Below are 23,287 nucleotides of genomic sequence, written 5' to 3'. Positions count from 1 at the left end.
TGCAGCTTGTCTGCATCCTTCTATTCATATTGTTTTTTAAAACTTTTAATATATTGCTTTATTCTTTATATGTTTTAAAATATGCTTTATTCTTTTTATCTTTTGTTGTTCACTGCTCTGGAATATGTTTTGATGTGGAGTGGTACATAAATGCTGTAAGTAATAAATAAATAAATGTTGTGGCACAATGTGATCTGCTTTGCAATGCTTCCTCCCCTCTTCTCTATCCATTTGATAATTCTAGAGTGGATCCGTCTTTCAAATTCTTTCATTTTATAAACATACATCGGGCAAGTGCTAGGTCACTCCTGAGTTCTAAATAGAACCTATCTATGTCACTGTTAGCAGCATCAGGTTCATGAGTTTGGAATGTTGTTCACTAGAAGTTTCTGAAAACAGTAATCTGTACTAACGTTTTCCTTTGAAAGCCATGCAGATTTAATAAGGAGCCGATAACTAGCTCAGTATATCACATGTTGCTGCAGGAGATTGCAGAGCACATGTGCATGCTTCCTCCATAACTGCCTCCCACAGGCTGCGTTGAGGTTAAGACACAGAAAGTAGCTGAAGGCAGAGCAACATGACAATGGCAGAAGCAGCTGTGAGGATTGCTCTCACACCCATTTCCTTCACCCACCATAAAATACAAGCAAAGACTCAGGCCGGATCTACACTACTGCTTTAAAGCGCTTTATAACAGTTATAAAGCGCTTTAACTGCTTTAAAGCACTATAAAACTGTTATAAAGCGCTTTAAAGCAGTAGTGTAGATCGGGCCCCAGTCTACCATATTTGCCAACACCAGCCACTAGAGCAAAGATCCTGCAAAGCTGTTCTTGGTGAAGTCCACTGTGGCCTGCCCAGGCATCATTATTTTTGAAATCAGATGCTGGCAATGTAGGAATGCGTTACATTTATCCGACAGCAAGGAAACATAGTTGAGACATATAGTATCTATACGAATTCTAAATATACAGGTAGCAGGTAATAATCTTCAATTGTTTTAATCACGGTTTTTTCTTTGATGAATGGCTTACTTCTGTGCTGACCATCATAATAAAAGGCAGTGAGCCTTGTTCACCTTTTTGTAATATACTTGATTTGTATAAAACAGAGCTTTCTATTTTATATTGTAGAGATTAAACTTTTCCCTCACTGTTATGAATGTGTGAGGGTTTTTTCAGTCTGACTCTTATAAGAACACTCCAGTTGATGTAGTTGTTCAATTAATTCCATAAAGCTAACACTAATTGCATAGTCTCAGAAGACCGCTATAAAAATATTCCAGACACAGAATTAAGCTCTGGGTAGAAATGATCTCAAAACAACTCTTAAAATCTCATTATCCATTTTGGACTGAATTGTAAATTCTGTACTCATCAGTTTAGGGTCCAATTGCTCTAGATATGGCATAACATTTAACCATCCCACGACCAAACCATGGGATTAGCTTGATATTTGGGGAGGAAAGGCTTTGAGGCTGATATACATGCTGATGACATCACCACTCCAGCTTTGGCATAGTACTAGATCATGTGATTCCAGGCAATAATGTGGTGTAGTGGCTAGAGTGCTGGACTGGGAGTCAGGAGATCCGGGTTCTAGTCCCCACTCTGCCATGGAAACTCACTGGGTGACTTTGGGCCAGTCAGTCTCAGCCCAACCTATCTCCCGGAGTTGTTGTGAGGATAGAAATGGAGTTCCTTGGAGGAAAAAAGGTGGGATATAAATGAAATCAATCAAATAGGTTTTGAATAGCTGGTGGAAAAAAATTCTGGGCCCTTCAATACCATTGACTATTATACTATCTGCCTTCTTACATCCTCGAACTGACACCTCCGCATCAGGTTAATGGACAAAATATAGCGGTTTACTAGCTAAACATGTTTTAAATATTCCTTCCCCATTTGCCTATTGCAGGCCAGAGAGCAAGACCTTCAACTTGTTGCTTTATTTAGCTGTTGTAGTAAGCATGAAAGAGCCTTCAATTGTGACTGAACAGGCATAGAAGTTTACAGACACCAGCATCTGAATCACACAGAAGATGTACATATTGACATTAGACTTATAGTGACTGTGGCTCCTGACCAGTGTGGCCATGGATGCTTGCAAACTGAAGCTATGGATGGCCATACTTACTGGATATGTGCCGCACTGGCATTGCAATTTGCAGTAGACCTAAGGGTAGAATGTAACCTCTCGCCTAGAGGAAAAGCTGGCATTCTTGTCCTTCATGTATCCTTCTTAATCTCTAACCTAGACTATAAAAATGTGGTAGATTAGAGATCAGTTGCCTTTGCCTGCCAGCTTTACTGGCTACTGTGTGGAGGAGAATGAGTTAAAGCTTTAAAGCTTTTTCTCTTGTCCTCTATATGAAGACTTGTTTTTGTACAGTAGTGCTTAAAACTTTCTTTAATGTGATTCATAAAAAATTAAATAAAAGAGTTCTGCATTTATAATATTGCTATTAATTGGTGCACAGTTGCTATAGTTGGTGGCGTATTCTATGTTTGAACATCTGACAATCTTACTTACTGAAAAAGTAAGATATTAACTTGCCTTGCAGTAGTACAAGTCCTAATCTTTTGTGACTCAACCACAGGACTGGCCATTAATCTTTTTTATTATTTTAAGCTATATCACTGTAGGATTGTATTAACAAAGCATTTGTTCACATATTCTTGCGACAGAGGGTAGCCAAGAGAACTTGTAGTTTTTAAGAAAACAGAAATCAATATAGGAATTTGAGGGCACTCCATATGGCTTTCACTAGAAAAATGACAATAGTAAAACAAAATCCAACTAATTAATAAAAAACTGTCATGTGTATTTAGGAACTAGTACAATTTGACTACCAACCTAAACTTATGCTGGAGCCTAAGGTCTACCACTCAAATAAATCCAAAGAGCTTGCAGACAGAACTTCTGTCAGTAATTCTGAGTAATGCACACTAAGAGGATAGATATTGCGCATTTACAATGCAGTCAAGGACACTGACTGAGTTTGCATGGCTAATTATGGATTAAACAACCCATAGATAGCCATGGCCGTGCTGGAGTGAAGGAGCTAACTCTCATATGCTTGTAGCTTCTGCTTTATATTTGCTTTCTGACACAACCCAAGAACATGCTATTCTTGTAATGTTGTTGTGACATGTGAACCCAGCACTATGGGTTGTTTAGGATTAAACAACTCAGAGTTTTAACCCAACAAATGGATTCAAATCCTGGGTTGTTAACAACCCAGAGTACTGGGTTCCAACATCATGACAACAATCCAGTAATGACAACAATCCAGTAATGGAGAATTCCTCGAATATTTCAGAAGACAGAAGCAGGCGAGCAGGTATCAGTCAGCACGCTTGCTTGCATTCATGAATTACCCATGGCTATTTGGGCAATCATGCAACTGGGTCAATTGTTGAAATCCAATACTTTACAGTGATATTAAAGAATCATCAATATATTTCCCATAATTTAAATTCTTTAATTCATTCTCTACGAAGGCGTTAACTCATCATCAGTACTGACTTTACAAAGATACAGAACATAAATGTCCCCACGTGTTTAAAGAACGAGATATTTAAATAGATTAAAAAGCTACACCACACACAACACTTGTATCATATCCAATTTCATACTGGATTAAGATTACAGTAGTGGCTTTCTGTTCTTCCACAGATCGTGCAGATGAGACCACGTAACAGAGCTGTGCAAATTGTGGTTCCAGGGGAAGATAGAACTACCTCCTTTTTCCTGCACCACTTTTCCCTGTTTTACTGCTACCACCACTGGACTTGCTAGAAGATTTTGAAGAGAACAGTCTTGTCATGAATTCTGACACATCAGGTAGCTCATGGTTAGAATTCAACATATTCATTGATTGCTCCATTTCCTAAACATATATAAAAAAAGAAGAATGTGTAAGTATAATAATTTCCAAATCATACATAAATGTCTATCCAGTGGGTTAATGTTCTCTCAGTAGTTATGTTGCAACTGCTCTCTAGCATACACCCCACTACAGACTCCTTTATACAGCCACAGCCTAGACTACAACTTAAAAAGAAAATGGTTACATTATATATAAATATGAAAAGAAAGTTCTAAAAAAGCAAAAAGCTTAAATAACCATGTCTAAAGTAGCCTTACAGGGCAAAAGTTTACTGTCTAGAAGTTTTATCAGCTCATTTATTGTTGAAATCTCTCCTGGTTTCAAATCCGAAAACGCTTAAACTATCATTGCTCAAATAAACTTTTATGAATGGCTTTTTACTGAACTAACCATACTGAACTAATATGCTAATATAGGTTTCCAAAGAGTCAATTTTCTGGCAAAATCATTTCTTTCAAACAATGGTCTCTTATTTAAATAGTATCTTGCAAATTACCTTTTCTGTATGAGAAAGCTGATTTGACTGTGGCTTATGCCTTAATGTTGTAGATCTATATTATTATTATTATTATTATTATTATTATTATTATTATTATTATTATTATTATTTTATTTATTTATATAGCACCATCAATGTACATGGTGCTGTACAGAGTAAATACAGGGTAGAATATATATATTCTAACCTTTCAGAATGGACCAGAAAATTTTAATTCTATTCCAACCTGTCCTTCAGAGGATGTGTACCAAGGCAGTTTCCCACCAGAGGTAGGCATTGTGGAGCTGGTGGGCACCAAAGCATTCCTGGATACCTTTCTTGGCACCACCAAAGTGCCATACCACTCCCACTCAAAAACAATGTTAACACATTGGGATTACTATGGAATTGGGATTACTATGAAATAGGCACTGAAAACTGAATTAAAAGGAATTGTTTAGTGGTATTGATGCTCAGCCCTCAACAGTTTTTTGGGAAGGTTACTTGCCATGCCTCACATGGCAGCCATTTTGTGGTGGTGTTCAGGACAGCTTCTCAAATTGCCAAATGTTGCCTACCCATCCATTAGACAATCAATTTATTGCCAAGAGAGCAGCCGACATATTGGTTCACAGCAACAAATGGATGTAGTCCATTTTAGTATATCAAAGGCTTCCACTTTGTAGCCTCTACATTTACAGTGCTATTTTATGCAAGCTTACTCAGAAGTCCCACTGTTTTCAATGGGGCCTTTCCCCCGATAAGTGTGTAGGGGAGTGCAACCAGAGGTAAACCAGAATCATTAGCCATCTCAGGATCTAGACTGGCGCAATAGGAATAACTTGAAAATAAACTGAAACCTGTAAAGAACTACTGAAGACAGTGGTCATTCGGGGAAAAAGGAAATACCAATGGAACCTCCAAAAGCAGCAGCCAAAGACAAACAGTAAACACTGCTAAACAGAAAGATTTAGTAAACACCTTGAATCTCCATTTTGTTCTAGCCTTCCGCTATTCGGCATAACGCATGGTGAAAGGACAATAAATTAGGATAATTTAATAAGTATCATACTTTAAATTTCCTACCATGGATTTGTCACAGCACAATGCGACTAGAACGTGAATTCTTGTTTTAATTATGGTAGGGAAAAGGACAATAAAAAGTGGCAGGAAGTCTTGGGGGACATTTAAACAATATGGGAAGAGAGTGGTATCCTGTGTTTCTATAACCCAAGATGAGTTACAATGTTTTCATGGCATACGAATGACTCACACATATTTTGCCACCATGATCAATAGCACGGCGCTTGACCTGGCATCAGAAGAGCCCAAGAAATCAAATGATAGAAAAGAAGTGCCTATACTCACCATTCAACACAAAGTCATACTAATTATTTGTCCTCAGTAGCTCTGCTGGATTACCATTTCTCACCAGAGCTCCCATACCCCACAGGGATCACACTTATTCCTACCATCATCAGCAAGGAATCTTTAAGCAGTTGTTACCTCTACTAATAAGAAAAGAGTGGGTGCTTTTGGCTGACATCCAAGGTGTTGCAACAACTGCTGCTGCTCCCAAAACCCAGCTGGAAATGTCATCTGCCTGCCAAGCACAGCTCCCTATCACTTCTCAGTCACGGCAAGAGAGGGCAGTTAAGAATTTCCCCACACAACTGCTTCCTAGATGGGCCTGTGAGTTTATTATTATTATTTATTTATATAGCACCATTTAAAGCAGATCAAAGTCCCTTCTGAGGGTGGAAGCAGGAAGTTGCTGAATGCCTTGCTGAAAGGAAGGACACTATCCAACACACACAAACTTTCAGGCACAACAGGTTCATTCACTCCTATCACATTTGGCTTGCATCTCTCTGATCTCACCATATTACCACTTTCTCCATCCCCTTCAAGCCCACATTTCTGTTCTTTCACCATAGCATTTTCCACCTTATACCTGACTGGATATAAAACATTAAATACATTAACAAAAATATACTGCACATGGTTTATTCTATACAATATCTCTTTGATTTTGAATTTCTTGTAGCAAGTTCTAAATTATAAGAAATTACTGAGGGCTCATATTTTCTGGCTCACAACTGTATTTCTACCTAAGCAGTAATTTAAACAATAATGTCTATTTCTCAGGCACTTTTTGGCCTGTGTGTGCGTTATGTATTTGGTTTAGTTTAGTCAAATATAATATTTGCAGTATTAACTATTGCAAAGCTTACTCACCCGTCTCATATCAGGATCACTTGTATTGACAACTTTAGGCAGTAGTACAAATATCAGCAATGGAAGGATCATCATCATAACCTTAAACAGTAAAAATTCAAAAGATATTATTTATTTATTTCTCAGAATTTGTTAGGACTTCAACTGATAGCAAAAAAAAAAAGAGTGACAGTTCTTGCAGAGTATTGACAACACTTCAAAACTACTGTGGTAGTTCTATGAACAGCCAAAACTGAAGTCACTGGTACTAATTCAGCATACTGTAACTTATTTACATATGCCTGGAACTTTCCAGTGATCAGCACATCATTTGATGACAACTACAACCATATATCCCTCTGTAACAAATAATGGAGACTAGGAATGTTCAAGGCACAGCTATAGATCTAGGAGCATCCCAATACTATGGACCGTTATGACTAATAGGAAAGGCAAAGACCAACGTAAGTTGCAAGCCTAGGTTTAAACTACAATCAACATGTCTCACAGATAACCACTGAAATTGTGGATGATATGAAAGCAAAGCAGACAACTCCCCTCCTGTTCAGCGTACCAAATTTTAAGGAGGACATCAACAATCTGGACTGTGTCCAAAGCAGATGTGTTCCACTGCTCCAGAGGGCATGTCTGGGATAAAAGCAGGGCAGGAGTCAATAAAGCCAATGGATGGGAGGTCTGTCTGCAGCTCCAAAGCAGCCCCTCACTCAGAAATCTCACCAAAGAGGAGAAAAATGATAAACCTAATTCAGGTTGGGGCTCAATGACTATACACTTGAGTATGTCAATATCAACCTTCCTTGAAGAAATCCCATACAATACTTCCATGCACCTTCACCTCAAGCACGTGCTACCATATTTTCCCCGTATGTTTTCCCTCCCAATACTAACTAAAATGTCAAGTGCAGGATACCTATTACAATACCTATTTACAATTTTACTTTCTACCATAAAATTATAACGTCTGCTAATTTTGCAAACAAACTAACTGGCAGGAAGGATGTCATCTTAAGGCTGCAATCCCAGGGGGCGGAGCTTGGCAGCCATGGCGGTGGCAGGTTTCTTCTGAGGCTCTGAGCGGCGTTGCCGGAAAAAGCAATTATCTATTTTTTTAATGGGCATAAATCTTTGAGCAAACGACAGGAAATGATTATAAAAGCTATCGGAGCTGGAAAGTGTTGAGAAGAGCCGATGGGATGAGGTGAGCTTGACGGAATGTCTTTATAAACTGCAGAGGCGAAACCGAAAGTAACATGATTGATGTCGCAGTTTGAAAAGAAAGAACTTATGCTTGTTAGACGTTGATCTGATTTACAGCGATCCTCACTTCTCATCCTTTATCTTAAGTTGGAAAGATTGAAATACTGGCTTTGAAGTTGTTTGCTGTAATCTTTGTAAAGTGGAAAGTGGAAGCTGTTTGCGGTGTGCCGAGAAGGGGGGGGGTGAAGGGGAAGAAACAGCATTCTGTGAGGGAGATGTGGGATTTTGAGAAACTGTGAATGATTGGATCTGATCCCCTCTAGTGAATGCTGTTGTGAACTGAATATATTTCCTCCCCCTCGGGAAGAAGGTGGTGTGTTTGGCACATAGAAGAGAAGCCAGTAAAAGTTGCTAAGGAAGTGGGGGCTCTAAGATTTATGCCCTACTCAGAAGGGTCCTATGTCCAACATTAAAAAAAAGATTAAGAAGTGGGAAAAGTTGAATAGACAAAAAAAGAAACCTTCAAATCATAATTTAACCCACCTCTCCCACCTGGAAGATACAGCCCCTGGAACAGACCAGGAAGACGAAGTTATAGACCCAGTTTCTTTGGATACAGTACCAAATAAAGAAAAGAATATGGCTGAAGGGGGAAAAGCAATGGACAGCAACTTTCCCTCCCTAGCAGAAATTAAGGCAGTTATTGTAGAGAATAATATCATCATTTTTAAAAAAATGGATCTGCAAATGAATGAATTTAGACAGCAAATGCGTGTTCTTTCGGATAAGACCGCAGAAAACTCGGATAAGATCAAAGAGATAGAGGCAAAAGCGGAATTGGACCAGAAGAAGCAAGAGGCCTTTGAAAAATCAACAAATATTCAATTTAAGGAATGGGAATTACGTCTGATCGCCTTGGAAGACCAATCTCGTAGATCTTCGATTCGAATAAAGCAGCTGAAGCAGATACAAGGAGAAGATCTTAGAGAAATCATTCTGAACTGGTTCAAAGAGCTGATGCCTGACATACCAATAGATGGATCGGATCTGGACCGAGTCCACCGCGTGGGGGGGCAAAACTACAAAGGGACTAGAGATATTTTGGTGAAATTTGGTAACTATTATAAAAAAGAGCAAATCATGAAAGAATTGAGATCTTTGACCCAGTTACAATATAAAGGCAAAGCAGTGCAAATTTATAATGATCTTTCTCAACATACATTAAATTGGAGACGGAGTATTAAACCAATAACTGGAATGTTAATGCAGAACAAAATTCCATACGCATGGGGTTACCCGGTTTTCTTAAGATTTACATATGGGAGGAGGGAACACAGAGTAACCTCATTGGATCAAGGTAAAGAATTGCTGAAGAGGCTGGGTCTGGATGGGGAAGCAAATGGGGCTGGAGTGGGTGGGGGAGGGAATGAGGCTGGGACATCTGGAGAGTAAGAGAATTGTTAATTATGTTTGGAGATAATTGCAAATAGAAATGCTAATATAGAAACCTGCCGGCCAGGCGCAGCACTGCCTCCCCCCCCCCTTTAAAGTAGATGGCTGGAGTACTAGACTCACGGGGATATGGGGGGGGATTAGAGCGGGGGGGTGGGGAGGGGGGGAAGGTAGGAGAGGAGGGATTGGGGTAGGAGGGTGGGGGTTTTATGTATGGAGTTTGTTTTTTTATGTAAGCAAGTTTGAATTGCTGAGCACAAGGGATCGGAAGAGATTTCAAAAGGGTGATTATGGATAAAAAGATAAAGGTATCAACACTCAATGTTAAAGGTTTGGGGGCAGTCGTGAAAAGGAAGAGAATAGAACAAATGTTTAATAAAGAGGGATCAGATATTATAATGGTCCAAGAGACACACCAAGGCTCCGAGAATTCGAATATGATAAAATTAAAGTGGTTAGCCTATTATGAAAAGTCATTAGGGACATCGAAAAAAAATGGAGTGGCCACTTTGATTTCAAAAAAAAGTGGGTTTATATTAGAAGAAGTAAAAAAGGATGATAAGGGCAGATATCTTATGTTAAAAGGTAAAATTGAGGGAAAGGTCTATACTTTGATTAATGTTTATGCCCCAAATGAGAGGCATAGAGAGTTTTTTATAAAGTTGTTTAAAGAAATAGAAGAATTTAAGGAGGGGTATGCTACATTAGCTGGGGATTTTAATATGGTTATGGATAATAAACGGGACAGGTCAAATCCCACTAATGTTGAAAAGAGGAACAATATGACTATATTGAATAAATTAGTAAAAGAAAATGATTATTTAGATTCGTGGCGTTTACTTAACGGGAATAGGCCTGGATTTTCATACTTTTCCCCAGTTCATCATACATACTCCAGGATAGATTATATATTTGTTTCAAAAGATTTTGCAACGAGGATTTGTAAAATGGAAATGGGGGTAATAAAAGTAACTGATCATGCCTTGTTAAGTCTAGAATTTACAGTTAAGAAAGATTATAAAGAGGCATATAGATGGAAGCTGAATACAAAGATATTGAAATATAATAAAATAGTAGATAAAATTCGGAAGGAACTGTCGGAGTCATGGGAAATTAATGAAAAAGGAGGAACAGCTGGGTCAGTCATTTGGGACACCATGAAGGCTGTAGCAAGAGGAATCTGTATTAGAGAAACATGTAGTTTAAAAAGACAACAACGTGCAGAACAGGAAAAGTTAGAGATAGAAATTAAAAACTTGGAGGAAAGATATTGGCGAGTTAAAGATAAATATAAATTAGTGGAAATACAAGCTAAGAAGAAACAATTAGAAAATTTAAATATAGAAGAGATTCAAAAGAATTTAATGTATATGAAAAGGGAATATTTTGAAAACAGTGATAAGAACTCGAGGTTGCTTGCCAAGCTCACACAAAAAGAAAAAGGGAGGAATGGGATAGAAACGTTGAAAGATAGCCGAGGGAATTATTGTCATGCAATGAAAGCTAAAATAAAAAATTTTCAGGAATTCTATCAGGAATTGTATAAGGGTAAAGAAATTCAACAAGAAAAGGTGGAGGAGTATATTGGAAGGTTTATAAAGAAGGGAATAAAATTAGAATATAAGGAGTTAATGGAGTCAGTAATAACTCAAAGAGAAGTTGAAGAGGTTATTGATAAGTTAAAAGTGGGTAAATCACCGGGAGCAGATGGTTTGGGTCCAGAATATTATAAGGTCTTCAAAGACTGTTTAGTTCCAAAATTAATGGAACTTTATAATAGGATATTATCAGGAGAGAAGATACCTGAATCATGGGAACATTCAGTGATAATTCTGATCCCAAAACCAGATAAAGATTTGACTAATCCCGATTCTTATAGACCTATTTCTTTAATAAATCAGGATGCTAAAATTTTTACATCTATTATGGCCAAACGGCTAAATAAATTTTTGGCAGAATATATAGGAGCAGATCAATGTGGGTTTGTGGTAGGAAGGCATATGCATAATTTAGTGGGTAGAGTTTTAAATGTAATAAATGTAATAAAAAAAGCAAATATTAAGGCAGGTATTATGGCATTAGATATTTTTAAAGCTTTTGATTGTGTGAGCTGGCAGGCACTAAAGAGTATTATAGATAAATTGGGATTTGGAAATAAATTTAAAAATGTAATAGAACAGCTATATTCCCAAAATACGGCGGTAGTGGTGGTAAATGACGGACTTACTGAAAAGATACGACTAGCCAGAGGAACAAGACAAGGATGTCCGCTCTCGCCGGTCCTGTTTGTAATGGTTATGGAAGTTTTGGCGAAGGCACTAAGGGAGGATGAAGAGTTAGAAGGAATTGGAGAGGTAAGGGAAACAAAGTTAAACATGTTTGCGGATGACACTTTATTGACCATTAAGAATCCATTAAGAAAATTAGAAAGAATTAAATATCAGTTGAGGGAATTTGAGGAAATTACAGGGTTAAAAATAAATTGGTCTAAATCAGAGATGATGTTGTTTAACTATACCAAGAAGGAAGAAAAGGATTGGGAATTTAAGGGAATGGAATTGAAAGTTAAGAATGAGATTAAATATTTGGGAATTAAAATTACAAAAAATGTAGAGAATCTTGAAAAGGAAAATTTAACGAGGTTAAAGAAAGAGGTATTAGAGAAATTGGAGAAATATAAAAGATTAAATTTATCTTGGTTCGGAAGAATAGCCTTAATAAAAATGAAGATATTAGCTAAAATTAATTTTGTATTTAGAATGTTACCTATAAAAATATCAGAAACCGAGATAAAAAGTTGGCAAAATATTATTAATAAATATTGTAATGGAGAAAAGAGAGCAAGAGTGAATAAAAATAATTGGTACCTAAGCCAAAAAAAGGGGGGAATGGGTCTCCCAAACATAAAATTATACTACGTAGCAAATAGATTAAGACATGTTGTAGAAGCAATTATGGGAGTAGGAGATTTATATTGGATGGAAGAAAAAACCATAAATAAGGTAGAGATGAATTTGGAGAATGTTTTTTTTAAAGACGGAGGAAGAAAGTGGGTTGGAAGTATAGATAATCCACTCCTGAGGACTCAATGGGAAATTTGGAGTAAATTTAAAGGGAAGCTGCTTCCGAGCAACTCTCCCTTAGCACCGATAATAATGTTAAAGAATTTCCCAGAGGATCTAAAGGGTAGATTATGTAAAATATTAAAAGAGAAAAATAAAATAAGATTAAAGGATTGGGTAAGAGATATTAAAACAAGAGAGGATATGGAAAATTTGTTAAAGGAGAAGAAGCTATCTTGGTTAGAATATGGTCAATTAGAGCAATGGAATAAAAAGTGGATTAAAGATAATAGAATGTGCAGAAAGATGACGAGGTTTGAAGAATTAGTAGTAAGTAAGGAGGAAGGGAAAGGAGGGAGTATAGTTTCAAAAGGATTAATGAGTGAAATATATAAAATATTGTTAGAGAAGGAGTTTAGAGAGAATACAGAGAAAATGGTTTGGGAATCAGATTTGAAGATACAAATAGGGCGACAGAGCTGGGAGGGACTATGGAAACAAAGAGTGTTGAGAAGTTTATCAGTAAGAATAAAGGAGAATTATTTTAAAATCCTATGGAGGTGGTACCTAACCCCGGTTAGATTGAATAAGATAAGTGATCAACATTCAGCAAATTGTTGGAGAGGTTGTGGGGAAAAAGGAACGTATTTACATATGTGGTGGCAATGCAAATATGTACAAAGATTATGGAAGATGGTGTTCTCAGAAATTGAAGAAATAGTGGGAATGAAAATAGAACAAACACCAAAAATAGCATTGCTGTCACTATTTGAAGATATAAAGTGTGGAAAAGGAACTATAGAGCTGATATCGAATTTGTTGGTTGCAGCACGACTGATGGTAGCTAGGAACTGGAAGGTCCAAGGGGAATATTCTATTGAGGAATGGTACAAAGAAGTATGGGATATAGCCATTAATGATAAACTGACATGTAATATTAAGTGGAGAAAAGGCGTAACTAAAATAAATGAGTTCGAAGGAATTTGGAAACAGTTCCTAGTGTTTGTGTTTACTAAGGGAAGTGGGAAACCACCAGCAGAAGAAACGATTAGATTTTGGACTCAAGAATGATCCCGAGGTGGGGGGTGCACTTTTATGTTAAGAACGAAGATGTTGTAGTATGATAAGGTATATGTAATAGTTTTTGATATTTGTACTCAACAATCATTCAATATGTATGCAGCAGATATTTGATGTTTTTTTTTCTTATTGTGTTTTGTTTCAGTTATATTTTGGTAATGTTTATCTATGTTTATATAGTGTTGAAAATGAATAAAAATTAAAAAAAAAAAAAAAAAGGCTGCAATCCCAAGTGCATTTACCTGTGAGTAAATTCCACTGAATTCAGTGAGATTTACTTCTGGGTAGACATGCATAGAATTGCACTCTGTCTACATTGCTTCATAACTATTCTGGTTTCTCCCAGTTGAGTGTACTACAAGAAAGCCCTGTTAAAATGATGTAACCATTCACCTCTCAAGAGACGCCTCTTGTAGATTTCTTAGATACCTGCCTGAAAATAAGCCTTGTTTTATCATGTCTACTTCATGCATTATCTCCCTCTAGAAATAACAATTAATAAACACTCTTTTGAATGTTTACTTTCAACTCGTACAAGCAGGGGCATGAATTAGCTTTCAAAGCTGAGATTAAATACATAATTTGTGGCAAACTAGTTGATTTATATACATTTTCATACATACCATGGGGTTCATTAAGAAGTCTGTCCATCCCCAAGACTCTCTCTTTATGAAATAAGAAGGAGGTCCAGAAGATTTCATTTGAAGAGGGTATGGTAGTCTGACCACTTCTGATGTTTTGATGTAATTCACAAATCTTGCTCTGAAGGAAGGGATTTAAAAGCATTTTTTCTATACAGTATATCCATAAACCCCAACAAATTATACAGTTTTCTAAGGGTCCCAGAGATGACAGGATTCTTCAGAGTCCCCCTCTCTAGGCCATAGACATTACTACAACCTCAGAAGGGGAACTCCAAAATCTGATCCCTCCTCCTGCTCACCGTCGTTGTGGGGAAAACTGCAAAGTTAGCGTCAAAACAACTTCATAGAGATCAGAAAGGGGGTGGTGAGGGAAGGAAGATCATGAAAAATCCTATGGCCACTCCAGTTCCAGCCCCACAGGGTGCCAACTCTAGATGGGCTTAGAGGCTTGTTTAGAGGAAAAAGGAACAACAGGAGGACAGACATGAAAATCACCCCATCACTCCTCCCACCCTGCTGTTAGTAGTGTGGCATACCTCTTTCAGTGATATCAGCAGGACTTTGGATACCTCTGAGCTAGGGGGGTATCCATCTAACAAAGATGCAACCCTACAGGATTGTGCACTAAGTTGCTTAACAGTGCAATCCCATAGATGTCTACTCAGATGTAAGTCTATTATGTTCAATACAATTTACACCCAGGAAAGAGAGTTTAGGTTTTCAGCCTAAATTTATTTGAATTCAATAGGATTAAAATACCATAATGGCTCGTAGGATTGTAGGCCTAGCCACTGCTCATTCAAGATTCCAATGTATGGGGATATTGTATACCAATATCCCCATACACTAGGTTATATAGTGCAACTTTATTTTCCAAGATAGGCTTGAGAATGGTTTATTTTGCCTGCAATACTGCATTTCACCCTTGGACAGCAACAGCATTGGGTATTAGCCCAAAGACAACAGCAGCCTAAAAACATTTTTTGTAAAATATTAAATCAGTGATTTTGAAAATCATGTATTACATAAGCTAAATTTGAAATATTTTAGTACAAATGTATCAAAGTAGAAGTGATTCACTGTAAATAACTTGCACCAATATGTCCAAGATTAAAGGATTAGAAATCCCTTAAACTCACTCTCCAGATACTCATATAAACCCACATAATTTAGATTTAATATTTTAGATTTAACAACTGCTTTTAACTTTTACGTTGATTTTGTATTATGTTGTTATTCTTCTCGTTTTGCAATCCACCCAAAGAACTTTTATTAGGTGGACTAAAAATACAATAAACAAAATTTAACATACTATGTTGTCAGTTGAAATACATTCTATAAGCCATGAGCACCAAACAGAGATTTAGCTCAGCTTTGCCAAATGGCTTTCAATTAAACAATTTGATAAGAGACAGAAGACAAAATGAGTCAAATTTTCTTTTCAATAGGTTTATCAATACCAGATAAAACATATGGTAATAGAAACGTCATTCATATTTATTACTATACGCATTTTTTAAAAGTTAACTTTTAGGTAAATTTCACTTCATGGCTGGCAGCAGTTCTGTTTTCAGATATATTAGTTCAGTATATTTAACAACATATCCCCCTTCCACGTACTTCCAAGTAATTTTGAAAGGGATTTTCAAAATACATTGTTAGGGGACAATTCTATGTGGGGAGCATTTGAGGGGCCATAGTATATTTCAGATTCCCCCTCCCAAGGTCATACATACTGCTATAACCTCGAGAGGGGAAATCTGACATCGGATCCCTCCTCCTGCCCACTTGCACCCACCATGGAAAGAACCACTGTGACTGCTTTCCGAGGTCACAACAGTGAACTCGGAGAGGTCGAAAAGGGGGCATTCCAGTGGGCGACTAAGAGAGAGGAGAGGGCTGGATTCGCAGAACCATATGGCTTCTCCATTGCCCATCCCTGCACACCATTGCTAAGTGAGATAGATGGGCTCAGAGGTCCATCTAGCTGGGTTTTTTTTTTTAATTTGGAGGAGAAACAGGAGGCGAAATTGCTTTCATCACTCCTCATGTCCAGTTGACAGCAGTCCGGCAGGGCATACGATTTTTGGAAAAATTATCTGCAGTGGTACCTATAGTAAATAAATATTTCTTAATTGAAGCTGCATTTTTCAAATCATCTGTAACAAGCCAACTTTTTAAAGGCAGAATCTGATTAATTTCAAATTGGGATAGACAGAAGTCCAGATAAAGGAAGATCAATGAGTGGTCAAGCCTTTCCAATCATCAAAATGAACAAAGTGTTTATTTAGAAGCTACTCCCTGCCCCAAAGCTTGTTGATTATGTGTGTGCAAATGCACACATACACATATGTATTGAGAAATTATGTTTCTGTTTCTTGCAGAGGAAAGCGACTAAAAGGGACATATAGCATCAAAAAAACAATTCCACTAGTGCAAAGCTAACATTTAAAGACTTACCAATACAGAACAACCAGCCCTGTTTTATTGCTACCATTATCTTACATAATACATTAATTTGGTTCAATATGTGATTTTCAAAAACTCACCTCATTTTCCCTTTTGAAGTGATGTCCACTCGCACTGGTTCAAATTTATAAGCTGGAGATATAACTTCAACTACATATGATCCAGAAGGAATATCATGAACCACAAAGCTTCCATCTGTCCTGAAATAACGAAAGTTATCATAGATTATCTCCACCAGAGAAGAGATACAATATTTTAAAGCATTCCATGGACATTTTAAATATCATAACATAGAAAGCACTGCTGGATCAGAACAAAGGGCCGTCTAGCAGCCTATTATTAGAACATCAGTATCTGTCTTGTAAGAGAATGCAGTGCTTAACTAGGTACTACGCAGGCATTCAACCTGGTTACAACTCAACTGGGGGCAGGATGTGCACAAGCAGGCACACACCCCACCCCAGACAACCCCGCAAAGAGAAAGGCACTTGGAAGAACCACCCTTTGCTTCCCACTTGCCACTCTGAATGGGATGTGGAATGGCTGGTGAAGCCAGCAGGTGACTCAGCAATATGCCCCCTGGGAGCAATTCTGTTTCCCACCCCTGCATTACATAAATCTGCGGTGCACCCACACTTGGAATACTGTGTAGAATTCAGGTTACTACATCTCAAAAAGAACATTGCAGAGCTGGGAAAAGTGCACACAAAAGAGTAACCAAAATGACCAAGGGGCTGGAACAACTCCACTCTGAGAAAAAGTCACAAAGTACAAAGCTTTTTAGCTTAGAAAAAAATGGTGTGTAAAAGGGAACATGATAGAGACATATAAAATGATGCATGGTGTGGAGAAAGTAGATAGGGGGAAGTCTCTCTCTCTCTCTCATATATATAACCTGGAGTCATCCAACGAAGTTAAATGATGGGAGACTCAAAATGAAAAAGGAAGTACTTCTTCACATAACGCACACTAACCTATAGAATTTGCTACCAAAAGATATTGTGATGATCAGTTTGGATGATTTCAAAGGGAGCTAGACAAGCAGATGGAGAATAAGACTACCCATGACTACTAGCCATGATGGCTATGTATTACCACCAATATCATAGGCAATATGCCTCTTTACACCAGTTGCTGGGAAACATGAGCAGGAAGGTACTATTGCATTCATGTACTGCTAATGGGCTTCCCATAAGCATCTGGTTGGTCACTGTGAGAACAGAATGCTGGACTAGACAAGCCTTTGGTCTTATCCAACAGGGCTCTTCTTATGTTCTTAAACAATCAGCTTTCACCATGATTGACTTACCCTAATCACCTTTTCCCAGCATACTCTACCACAACATAGTGTTTCAAGGTTCTATTCAAAGGCTCTAAGTCTAAGATAATATCCAGACCATATATGAGTCAGAAGGGAGTAATTGGTGTAGGAAGGATAGCTGTTCTGCACTCATCTTCTCTCTTGAACTAAACATATCTTTGTTTTTAATTGCAGCATGGTCTGACAATATTTTAGGGAGAATATTGGATGAAATGAGGTTAGGGATCCATGACAGAAGGACCAGAATATAATCTAACCTGGAGAAAGTGTGAAACCTTGGGGGAAAATAAGAGAAGTCCCTAAGTCCCGGATTCAAATGTCTCCAGGAATCAAACAAATGAAAACGTTTCAACAATGGAGCCAGGGTCTTCCCTCCCTGACATTTGTCTAATTTGGAACCAGGCTTTCTATCCAAGTTTAAATTGCATACAGCATTTAAATTGTCCGCTATGACTAGATCCCCAATTGCAAACTGAGCTAGTTTCTTAAAGACCTTAACCAAAAAAGAATATTGGTGCAGGTGCATATATTGAAGCTAGTGTAATAGGTTGGCCTTATAATTTTCCCACCAGGAATAAATACCATCCCACTGGGTCCCTTTTTTATCTTATCTATGCTAAAGTCCACATGCGTTGCTATAACAATGGCAATTCTTCTGGCATGACTGGTCACTATCACTGCATAATGGGGACCAAAATATCAATGAGGTAAAAGCCTTTTCTCTAGTTCTCCTGCCTTAAATGTTTCTTGCAAAAAAATGATGGAGGGCTTTCGAGCCTGAAGGTGGTCAGAGACCCTACACCTTTTAACCACATCCCCAACCCCCAAACGTTAAGAGTAATTAACCATAAGTCAGTCATATTCATAACTTGATTGAATGTTAAGCCCAAAACTCTTTGACATTACAACATAGAACATAAATAGCTTGACTCTTGTAGCAATTAACATATAAATGAAGTAAACAGCACAAAATAATATGTACTTAAAATTACTCCCTGCCACCTCTCCTGCTGCTCCCCTCCCTTCCGAGCCTAACTTGATGACTGTGGAGAAAAAAAGTCCACAGCTTGCGTACAGGATGTGTCTGTTCCCGCCCTTCTGTGGCTCGAGATGTCTTGGGGCCAATTCTGCAACAATATTAGATCAATTAAAAACCTAATAAGTGACATAGATATCAGTATAAGAATCTACCCTCCTCATTGTCGAAAAAAAAGATTTTTTAAAAAAATATTGACCCCCTGCAACTCATATTAATTGATGTATGAACAATGTATATTTATATATGTGTATGTTAAATAGGTTGCGGGGGGGGGGGGGGGCGGGGGAGGAGAGATAATTCTTCTGCAAGCATATCTGAACAAAGCCAAACAAACAAAAAGGCCAGATCACCCAATATGGCGCTTGGATTCTAACCTCCTAACCAAACAACTTCCTACTTTAACTATTAAGAAGGTCATTGAAGAATATTTTGAGTTAAATGACATACCAGGCATGGCTCCTAAAATAATCTGGGATGCCATGAAGGCTACAATTCGAGAGGCCTGTATTACTGAAAGTGCAAAATTAAAGAAATGTATAGACCTGTTTAAACGAGATTTATCAAATGACATAGCAGCCCTGGAATTAAAGCATAAACATAATGGGTCTGTAAAAGTACTCAGGGATCTAGAAGCCAAAAGAAAAGAATTGGAAAGTATAGATAAATCCCTCTTCTACTTAAAACAACAATACTACCTTTCTGGTAACAAACATTCTAAAATGTTGGCTAGATTGCTTACAAAGAACAAACAAAATCCATAAAACATTCAGTAAATAGGAATGACGGCATCTTAACGTTTGATCAATCACAAATTAATTCTTTGTTTGCAGATTTTTACATGCAGCTTTATCATACTACTTCTCCAGGGGTAGATTTTATAGAAAAATATTTGAAAACAAGTGGCATTACCCTAGCTAATGAAAACCAACAAAAAATGTTGAATGGAGATATATTTGTGGGGCAGGTTGAACAAGCCATTAAACACCTGAAACACAATAAAGCTCCCAGTCCAGATGGATTTGGAAGCTCTTTTTATAAAAAATTGAAAGATATATTGATTCCTAGACTTGCTCAACTTTTTTCTAAGAATTGAAAGGGCGAGAATCCCCCAGACACCTGGAAAATGTCCAGGATAATAGTAATACCAAAACCTGGAAGAGACAATACAACGGTGGGGTCCTATCTTCCAATTACACTACTTAATCAGGATCAAAAAAATCTTTTCATCTATTTTAGTTCAACGACTGAATTTGGTGTTGGGGGACCTAATTAAGGTGGATCAGACTGGTTATATATATATCAGACCCAATACGACGGGTTTTAAATATTATCCATGATGCTACTAGAACGGGTCATCCAGTGTCATTAAGAGAATGAGATGACACTAGCTGGAATAAATTATGGAATAACAGACCATTTAAATCAGTAACAGCTTCTATTCAAGAAACTTCTCTGAAAATACCGGTGGTACCGGACGGCAATACAGCTAGCGCATATTACTTCAACATGTAGTCCCCTATATTGGAGAGGCTGCGAGGTAAAAGACACATATTTTCATTTATGGTGGACATCCACATACACAGCGATTCTGGATGTTAGTACATAAAGAATTGATGCTATTACTAGAGAAAAGATTGTATATGATCCAGAATTATTTTTACTATCAGTATAAAAAGGATCTTATGTAAATTTGAAATGTAAAGATTTATTATTTTTATTAACTGCCACTCACCAGACAATTACACAGCAATGGAAAAAATGGACAATTTGAACTTATCGGTATGGTACAGAAATATATGGTCAGTGGCAATATCAGAAAAAAATAACTCATGACTTGCTTCTAATCCAAGGAAAAACAGAACCACTATCCTTTTATGCTATATGGTGGAGATTTATTCAACATACATCACAACTGGATCTACAACAATATATGCCCACTTCAGCTTTGAGCATATGGACATTATAACAACAAATGAAGATCATGTCCTCCCTTTTTTTTCTTCTTCTTTTCTTTCCTTCTTTGTATTATTCCCCCCCTAAAATTGTATTAATTAATTCTATATAACAGTTGTTTAGACATCAATTGTTAGGGGACTTTGTTTTTAAAATGCATATTCAAACATATGCAACAGAGAGCACTTAAGCTGCTAAGAGCAGTAGACTCATAAACTAGTCTCAATGTGTGTACCTATGTGTTTCTGCTCACTATCACAGTTTTTTGGGGCATGCGAACACTAGGCACAATAGAGGAGAGTTGGAAGATTGGTCATCACTGATGTAATAGACACTAGCTGCCAGAAACACTAGTACAACTACATTCCAGAAAGTCTTCCAAAAAGCAATTACCGGTTACCTGGTAAAAGAATTGCGTCTCTGCAGCAATATATTGTAAAGGGATACTACAATAATCTAGTAGATTCAATTTCTGACACTGATAAAGTTCTGCTGATATACATAATTATGTTCAACCATCTTCTGTTTAATTGTATTGGATTTGCCAGCAAGGAAAAATACCATCAGTAGTTAGTGCATATTATTGCACAAGATAGCAAGCAGTTTAACAATGTGGATGCACATCTGAATGCATATCCTAGTGAAAGCAATGAACAGAATCCACATTTTTAATGGATCTCCAATATTGTTGTTTAAATGCACTCCCTCGGGAAAAGTTGTTTGGAATCTACACAAAAAATGGGCAACATTTATTGCATTTTAAGTTTTGAATGTGACAACAAACATAACCAAAGATTTGCTTTGGATCAGCCTTCCCCAACCTGGAGCCCTCCAGATGTGCCAGATATATAACACCCAGCTAGCATGGCTTAGTAGCTCTGGCTAGAGATGGTGGGAGTTGTAGTTCAAAACATCTGGAGGGCTTCAGTTTGTGGAAGGCTGGTGCAGACAGTCTCACCTGGCCTTTGTCAAGTTTCAAAAGGCGACTCTCTCGGTACGAACATTTTTAAAGCAGAGGAAATCAGAACTATTGGATCACTGCCTCTGGCATGACTTTGTCCATAGGGGATGCTATTACTGTGCAAACGCGTGGTTTAAAGCCGCCTTGACCTCTCTGAACGAAAGGCGGGCTAAAAGCGCAAATAAGTAACTACCGGTATTAGTTCCTCCCCTCACAGAGCAGGGCTGCAAGCTCCGCTGCTGACATCCGTCGCGCAGGGAGCAACCGGGGACGCCGAGGGCCTGCCCAGCCACCCACTCACGCACCGACATCCCCGCCGGTGCACGACGCGGGGTCCGGAGAGCGGCGCAAGACGGTAGGCGACGGGCCTCCTCGGCCGGTACTCACTTGAGGAAGCCGACATGCTCCTCCCCGTCCACGAGCACTCGGCCCCCCGCAATCCAGTCTTGGGGCTTCACCCCCGGCACCACCGCGCGACCTTCGATCTTGAACCGCTCGCCGGCGCCGGCTGTTTCCCCGCCGCCACTGCCGCCCCCGGTCACGTCCGAAGCCCAGGAGGTGGTGGAGAACAGGGATGCCAACAGCAGGAGTATCGTCCCAGGGAAGCCGCCGGGCCAGGCCGCCATCATAGCTGTTGCGTGAGGTACCGGGAAAGAGGCGGCGGGGAATGGGGCAAAGGAGAAGAAAGGGCCGCTCTCCTCCAACGGCGCATGCGCCAAGCGGCAGGACGCGAAACTCGGCGCTCCAGAGGAGCCCGCGGTCACATGACAATCAAGGAAGCGAAGGTTTCCGGGCTCTGCGTTCACAATCGCTAGGTCCTCACTTCCGGGTTCTTAGTACCGCCATTTTTAAAGCCGTTTCTCAGCGGAAGTGGGAGCTGTCCACAGAAAACAATGGAAGAAGCCAGGATTTTAGTGGAGCTGTGATTCGGCAGTAGCTGTGACTCACCTCCTTCCAATTTTTTTTGGTTAAGAGTAAAGGCATTGTGAAAAATGTGTTTTTAAAAAAGTTTTAAAAGTTTAAAGTATTTTATATCTACATGTAGAGCACGAGTTTTCTGCACGTGCCAGATTGGTGCTCTGAGGAACTCTGAGGGAGCAATGTTATTAGACTAAAATTTGTGAGAGCTGTTTTATATTAGGGATTTATTTTATTTTTTTGCTGGAACCAGGCCCAGCCTCACCTCCAACCTACTATGGGAATAGTGGAATATACTACAAGGCTGTAGTGTATTGTATTGGCACTTTTAACTGTTCAAAAATTTTATGATCTGCAACCTTTCGAGTTCTACAGAACTTTTCATCAGGCTTGATGGTATAAGACACCCCTTCCTCTCTCTCTCCCTTCCTCTTCCTTTCCATGCAGCAACATGTCAGAGAACAGAACAAATGTCTCATTAGAGGTCTGAGCTGATTGCATGCAGAGGGCTTTTTAAATTAGGCTTACAGCTGCATACTTGCCTTAAGGCTGCAGCAAGTTACCCACCACTGGTTTATGCT

General features: G+C 38.4%; 1 protein-coding gene across 1 annotated transcript; it reads right to left on the bottom strand.

The window, feature by feature from the left end:
* Positions 1-3,465: 3,465 nt before the first annotated feature.
* Positions 3,466-22,478, bottom strand: EMC7 (ER membrane protein complex subunit 7). The gene is made up of 5 exons (XM_063117722.1): positions 22,176-22,478; positions 16,595-16,714; positions 14,025-14,163; positions 6,611-6,691; positions 3,466-3,894 (listed from the first exon to the last, which is right to left on the bottom strand). The coding sequence occupies exons 1-5, from the start codon at positions 22,415-22,417 to the stop codon at positions 3,742-3,744; spliced, it is 735 nt and encodes a 244-aa protein (XP_062973792.1). The 5' UTR covers positions 22,418-22,478; the 3' UTR covers positions 3,466-3,741.
* Positions 22,479-23,287: the final 809 nt, after the last annotated feature.

The sequence above is a fragment of the Elgaria multicarinata genome, chromosome 2, assembly GCF_023053635.1.
Source record: "Elgaria multicarinata webbii isolate HBS135686 ecotype San Diego chromosome 2, rElgMul1.1.pri, whole genome shotgun sequence".
Lineage (NCBI taxonomy): Eukaryota > Metazoa > Chordata > Lepidosauria > Squamata > Anguidae > Elgaria > Elgaria multicarinata.
The sequence above is the reverse complement of the archived record's forward strand: the minus strand, read 5'-3'. Positions and strand labels throughout refer to the sequence as shown.

Coding starts and splice junctions, on each gene's coding strand:
- EMC7 (XM_063117722.1), bottom strand. CDS start 22,417: ATGATGGCGGCCTGGCCCGGCGGCTTCCCTGGGACGATACTCCTGCTG. Junction 14,164..16,594: donor ACTTCAAAAGGGAAAATGAG/GTGAGTTTTTGA, acceptor CCCTTCCTTCAG/AGCAAGATTTGTGAATTACA. Junction 6,692..14,024: donor ACTTCTTAATGAACCCCATG/GTATGTATGAAA, acceptor TTACTGTTTAAG/GTTATGATGATGATCCTTCC.